At 35.7% G+C, this 6,896-nt stretch overlaps 1 protein-coding gene across 1 annotated transcript; it reads left to right on the top strand.

Moving 5' to 3' along the window:
* The first annotated feature begins 2,342 nt into the window (after positions 1–2,342).
* LOC107553993 (catechol O-methyltransferase-like) lies at positions 2,343–6,896 on the top strand. The gene is made up of 5 exons (XM_016236381.1): positions 2,343–2,504; positions 2,693–2,810; positions 5,377–5,570; positions 5,722–5,853; positions 6,162–6,896. Exons 1-5 carry the CDS (start codon positions 2,343–2,345, stop codon positions 6,339–6,341), a joined length of 786 nt encoding a protein of 261 aa, XP_016091867.1. The 3' UTR covers positions 6,342–6,896.

Here is a 6,896-nt window from a genome sequence, read left to right as displayed (position 1 = left end):
GGGTCTGAATACTTTCCGTACCCACTGTATATACACAGTATATATGGAGGAAGACATCTCATCATCGAAAAGCAGCTAAATAAATATTCAGATTACCAGGAATAAATTGTGTTAGCACTTAAATTGTGTTTAAGTTTTTAAAATAGCAAAATGCATAGCAACAAAAATGTCTAGAAAGGCTCCTACATTTAATACATGTGATTAGGGATGCACCGATATGAAAATTTTGGCCGATACCGATAACCGATTATTCTTTATTTTTGAAAGCCGATAACCGATATGTTGGCCGATAAATCTATATCCAAATTGTTAAATACTTTTTGAGAGCCTGATTACAAAAAAGGTCTCATCATTAAAAGCCACATCCCAAACACTTCAACATAAGCAGCCTAGTTTGAACGGTGTACGTTTTAAAAATATTTTTACTCTCCCATTACCAAATTTAGTCATAAAAAAGTCTTACAAATAAATAAAATTATGCATAAATAATGCAAACAAGTCACTGGACATCATTACACGTGTAAAGAATCAAAATGAATGCGCCATAGATCAATAAAACGGAATAGCCTCTGCACGGACAATAATTAAATGATTTTAATTACTAAACCATATTGTTGATGAAAATAATAAGAGAAAAATACAAGTGGTTGTTGTTATTAATAATATATCAATGATTTTGAAAAAGTAACAAATACCACTGTTTTAAATAGCACCCGTTGAGCTGCACGTGCTGAAGCTAAAGAGCTGAATGAACACGGTAAACTGAAGCGTTTTGCTGGCAGCTTATTTAACTCAAGGAAATGCATCCTGACATTAATATTAATACAACATAAACATAATATTACAACTTATATATGAAATGACAAATGACGCAGTTATTGCATGCTATAGTCAGAATGTGTGATCCTGTTGTGGATGCGCTCTTCCCATAACAACGCACTGAAACACAGCAACTAAACACAAAGAATTCACAACGTTTTATTATAATAATGTTCTCATTAGAATGTTATATACACAACATTCCCAATCATAGTTATTAATGTTGTGCACTGCTGTTTGAGCTGCGTGTGCTGAGCTAAAGATGATCACCGGTAAACTGAAGCCGTAAACTTTTAACTTAACCAAACGCATTCTATATGAGATAAATCAGATATACATCAAATAAACACAATATTACAACGTACAATTGCACAAAAGGCTGCAAACGAACAGCACGCATCTGAAGTGTCTCTGAAGGAAATAATGCATTATTTATCGGCTTTAAGATATCGGCCAAATTTTCTTATCAGGCCGATACCGATAACAGAAAAAATGAGCATTTATCGGCCGATACCGATATGGTGGCCGATATATCGTGCATCCCTACATGTGATATTTACAGAGTAGGAGTGGAGTTGGAAACCATCATGTATTCTCAATTCATTCTTTCACTGAAGTGAATCCTGGTGTGGTTCAAAAGTTTGGGGTTGGTAGGATTATTTAATATTTTTGAAAGAAATGAGAGAGAGAGAATGACTGGAGAGATGAAATCACAGCACTGAATGAGCACATTCATTTCCAAATACATTCATCTCATGACCTGCAGGAGTACAGACCTAGGCGGTACCAGAGTAATCAAAACAGCCTAATCATATTGGATACATTAGTGTATGTGTCTGCTGTCTTGGAAGGTGATAGAATTGTATTATTTTAACATTTAATTTATGCAGACAGTTCAAAGGGATGCACAGTAATATCTGGCTTAGTTACTAATTAAAATATATATATATATATATTTTTACAGTTTTTCACTGATTGGTCCATTATAGGACCTCAGTGAAGCATGGCTCACATCAAAAACTTGCAGAGATGGACAAAAAAAAAAAGAAACTGCTTATGCTGGCATAATTCTTAATATTGCTTGCTGTATTATTGCATGTACACTACCGTTCAAAAGTTTGGGTTCAGTAAGATTTTTTTTTTCTTGAAAGAAATTAATGCTTTTATTCAGCAAAGATGCATTAAATTGATCAAAAGTGACAGTAAAACAATAACATAAATGCGGTTCTTTTGAACTTTTTATTCATCAAAGAATCCTGAAAAATTGTGTAGTTTCCACAAAGATATTAAGCAGCACAACGGTTTTTAACAGATAATAATAATTAGAAATGTTTCTTGAGCACCAAATCAGCATATTAGAATGATTTCTGAAGGATCATGTGACACTGAAGACTGGAGTAATGGCGTAATGACATAACAGGAATAAATTACATTTGAAAATGTCTTAAAACATAAATCACTTCACCTGATTTGAAATGTATTATGAGTTTACTAAGGTTTATGAATCTGTGTCTGACTCTAGTATGTTGCTGGGCTGGTGTGTCGGGGCCACAGTGCTGTTATATGTGTTGTACTCCTGGCTCATCCCCACTGCTGTGCAGTTCAATGGCAGTCTGGCGTTAATCTGGCACGATGTCATCGTTGAGCGGGCTCTTGATACTCTGACCAGATCAACTCGACCACAGGTGACTTAGTCAGTCCTGGCTAAACACAGCTTTCTATCACCAAAATTACAGCGCAGCGTGTACCTTTATCTGCAACTAGGATGCATAATGGGATCTTAAGACTGAGGGAGTTTAATGATGTTAGACTTTTGAGGCCCATAAAGTAAACAAAGTCATCACCAGACCTCTTTATTCTTGGTTGTGACCAGCGTCTGCTGAAAGTAGTACAGAAGCGTGCAACCCGTGGTGACCCTCAGAGTGTGATCTCGGCCGTTGATCATTTCTGCCGACACAGTGAATGGGCTATGAACGTTGGAGATGAGAAAGGTCAGAGCACTGTTTTTATACTTTATTTCCAGACGCATGTCAAATGATTTTTTTTTCTCCAAGAATTTTTGGACAAAATCTGAAAGAAAAATGTGTGTTGACACAAAACAAAATGTATTTTGTTTAAGATCTTTTTCAGAATTGTTTTTAATATGGTTGCTCCAAAATAAGAAAACAGGTTTCATAAAATATGTAATTTTTGTAACTTAACTAAAGGTCAATAAGTGTTTAAAAAAAAAAAAATTAATACTTTTTTTTTTGGCACTGGCACATTAAATTGACCAAAAGTGTGAGTAAAGACTTTTACATTGTTGCTAAAGATTTATATTTCAAATAAGTCCTGTTCTTTTAAACTTTCTATTCATCAGAAAATCCTAAAATGTGTCATGGTTTCCAAGTAAATATTAAGCAGCACAACTGTTTTCAACTTTGTTGATAATAATAAATGTTTCTTGAGCACCAAATCAGCATATTCTAAAGGATCATGTGACACTGACTGGAGTAATGGCTGCTGAAATTTCAGCTTTGCCACCACACCAATAAATTACATTTTAATAGATTCAATTACATTTTTTACATATATTCAAAAAGAAAACTGTTATTTTAAATTGTTTTAAAGGTGCTGTATGTAAGTTTTTGACTAAAGCATAAAAATACCATAATATGTTTGCAGATATTTAAGAAACATGCTAAGTTAACATACTTGTTTATCTGAAAAACAATGCTACAGTCAGTTATTCTCCTTTGAAAATGTGCGTTTCTGGCTGGAATGTCGGTCTCTGTTTTGGTTTGTGAAACCCGCCCACTGCCAGTTTACCCAATTGTATTTCGGCACCCCGGGTTGCCAGTTGGCGGGAAACACACCCCTTGTCCAAATACCCACACTTGCGGTCTTGGCCACTTGAGAGCGCGTGCGCACGACAGAAAGTAAGTGCGCAAGACTGTCCCAGGCCTTAAAAACACCAGAGCACAGTGCCCTTAAAGCACACTAAATCCACACTTTCTCAAATACCGCTCCAGAGCGCTATTCGAGGCTTAGTGTATCCCATCATGTATCATGTTCTGGAAATAAATCGTGAGACTTTTTGCCGAGATCTCGCTAGAGGTCACGGAAATCTTTCCAATGCAAGTTAAATATAATAATTAGATAATACATATAATTTGGTAGAAAAACAGTGTTTTTACGTTTTATTGGTGAAAAGATGAGTAGTGGTGCTATTTATTTTGTACAACATTTGCAACTGCTTTTTATCACTTAATTAGAAGTATCACAAATTAAAATTGTCACGTTATAGGGACTACTGAACAGACATTTAGAAGTTGATTTTAAAATGCAAAGTATTTAAAATTAAAATTAAAATAAAGCTATGCAAACACTTGCATTTTTACAACACTACAAGTGTGTCCCATCAGGTAATGAAAAGGTCGACACACACTTGTGGTCTTCATGCTCACTTGAACACTTGGGCCAAATACAGGAAATACGTCATATAAGTGGTCAAGTGCAAAGACCACAAGTGTGGGTATTTGGACAAGGCAACAGTGTATTTCATTTAATTCATCGTCTAGTGCGCTCATTCCTGTTGGTGTCGTCAATCTGGCAACATGCGTGTGCGTCAAAGTCTGAGGAGGAGGGGCCGGGTGAAAGAAACCCTCTCCAATATTTTGAATTTGGACTGCAATACCTAGTTCAACCACTCGGTGTCAATCCTACATACAGCACCTTTAATTCTTTTAATTTTTGATTACATAAATGCAACCTTGTTGAGCAGAAAACTCTTCTTAAAAAAACTAAAATCTTACCCTTTTCAAACTTTTGAACTGTATTTTTGATATTAAAAAATGCTGTATTTTATATCAAATAAAAGTCTTGGCGAGCATGAGGGACTTCCTAAAAACACTGAAAAACCCGACCCCTAACCTGTGAACGGTAGTGAATATTCTTTATTGCTTAGCCTCTGAATAAAAGCATCTGACAAATTACTTTACTGTTTCATGTCCAAAATACGTTTAAAGATGAAGAAATACAAATTTATTTCTATTGGAATCTGCATGTATTCTGCAATACCTAGTTCAACCACTCGGTGTCAATCCTACATACAGCACCTTTAATTCTTTTAATTTTTGATTACATAAATGCAACCTTGTTGAGCAGAAAACTCTTCTTAAAAAAACTAAAATCTTACCCTTTTCAAACTTTTGAACTGTATTTTTGATATTAAAAAATGCTGTATTTTATATCAAATAAAAGTCTTGGCGAGCATAAGGGACTTCCTAAAAACACTGAAAAAACCGACCCCTAACCTTTGAACGGTAGTGAATATTCTTTATTGCTTAGCCTCTGAATAAAAGCATCTGACAAATTACTTTACTGTTTCATGTCCAAAATACGTTTAAAGATGAAGAAATACAAATTTATTTCTATTGGAATCTGCATGTATTGCATCCATTCAACTCAAATTCAATAATTTGTGTAATTTTTACAAAGCCAACTATAATTTTAGATTTAACCAGTAACTGTCTTTTACGTATTTGTGTGTGTGTGTGTGTGTGTCTATACTCTCAGGCTCTATCCTGGACTCAGTGGTGAGTGAGTTGAGCCCAGAGAAGGTCCTAGAGTTGGGCACATATTGTGGGTACTCCACAGTGCGCATCGCTCGTCTGCTTCCTCCTGGAGCTCGACTGATAACACTGGAGTTCAATGCAGATTATGCTGCAATAGCTCGACAAGTAATCGCCTGGGCGGGTCTTGAAGACAAAGTAAGGGCCCTGTTCCTCCACAAACAGATTTCACATTGTTTACATACAGTAATCCTTATTCATCTGAACATTATGGTTGTAGCCTATATATTTAAAGGATAAGAGTAATTTCTTCTTTATCATGCTTTGAGCTAATGTTTTACTTCATCAGGTCCAGCTTGTCGAAGGTGCGTCTGAAGATTGGATCCCACGCATGAAGGAGCACTATGGAATTGAAACATTTGATTTTGTTTTTCTGGACCACTGGAAGGACCGTTACCTCCCTGACACAAAATTAATGGAGGTGTGTTTGATTCTGACCACTGTAATCTCATTCAATCTCAGTTAGAGATTATGGTGGCTCTTCCTGTAGCCCAAACAGTAGAGTATGGCACTAGCAAATGTCAAGGTCATGGGTTCGATTCCCAGAGAAAGCAAAAAGTCATATAAATGTAAATGTGTACCTTGAATGCAAGTTGCTTTGTATAAAGTGTCTGCCAAATGCAAAAATGTCCAAAATTTTCTGAATTTACTGCTATGCCAGTATTCTCTTCTCGGTTTTGCTCAATATCCAACATTACTTTTCTCTTTTTCTATCTTCTTTGTTTGTAGGATTGTGGTCTGCTAAGGAAAGGCACAGTTCTGCTTGCTGATAATGTGATCTGTCCAGGATTCCCAGACTATCTTGAATATGTGCGCAATAGCCTTTCATATAAAAGCTGCTATTTTAAATCCCATTTAAAGTACACCAAGGCAGAGGACGGCTTGGAGAAGTCTGTGTTTTTGGGCTAGAGATATACAGGGATGGTTCATATGCTTAAAAATTTGACTTTTGCTAAGAGTTTATGCTCAGAGTTTCTGAGACCCAGCATGAGGTATATTTTAAATGATTTATTATCATAAGTCCCGAAGATGTATTGAGGACACACTGTTCTGCATTTTACTTGATCAATCCAGAGGTTTTACCACTCTGTACCACTAGGGGGTAGGATCACATTTAAAATGGCTGAAATGTGTGGTTGTGTCTAGACCAGACCCCTCTTACAGTTTAACCAGAACTTTTTATCTGAGAAAAACAAAACATTTTGTAACAATGACTTTATATCACATATTTGTGTTTGTACAGAAAATGGGACTTTTGTAGGTTATTTTAGGGTTATTCTGTAATAATTGAAACAATGCCACTTTGAGTTCATGAAGATATACAAGTCAGCAGTGATGATAATGACAGAGGCATTTGGAGTGTACTAATTTGATGTATTTGTGCAGTATTGATAATAGCATGGATTGCAGTTGTATTAGTTCTGTCAGAACCACTATTGTCAAAGATGATTGACAATTAGCATA

Source organism: Sinocyclocheilus grahami, unplaced genomic scaffold (genome assembly GCF_001515645.1).
Source record: "Sinocyclocheilus grahami isolate Dianchi unplaced genomic scaffold, SAMN03320097.WGS_v1.1 scaffold2.1, whole genome shotgun sequence".
NCBI lineage: Eukaryota > Metazoa > Chordata > Actinopteri > Cypriniformes > Cyprinidae > Sinocyclocheilus > Sinocyclocheilus grahami.
Note: the sequence above shows the minus strand (reverse complement) of the source record. Positions and strands in the feature narration are given on the sequence as shown.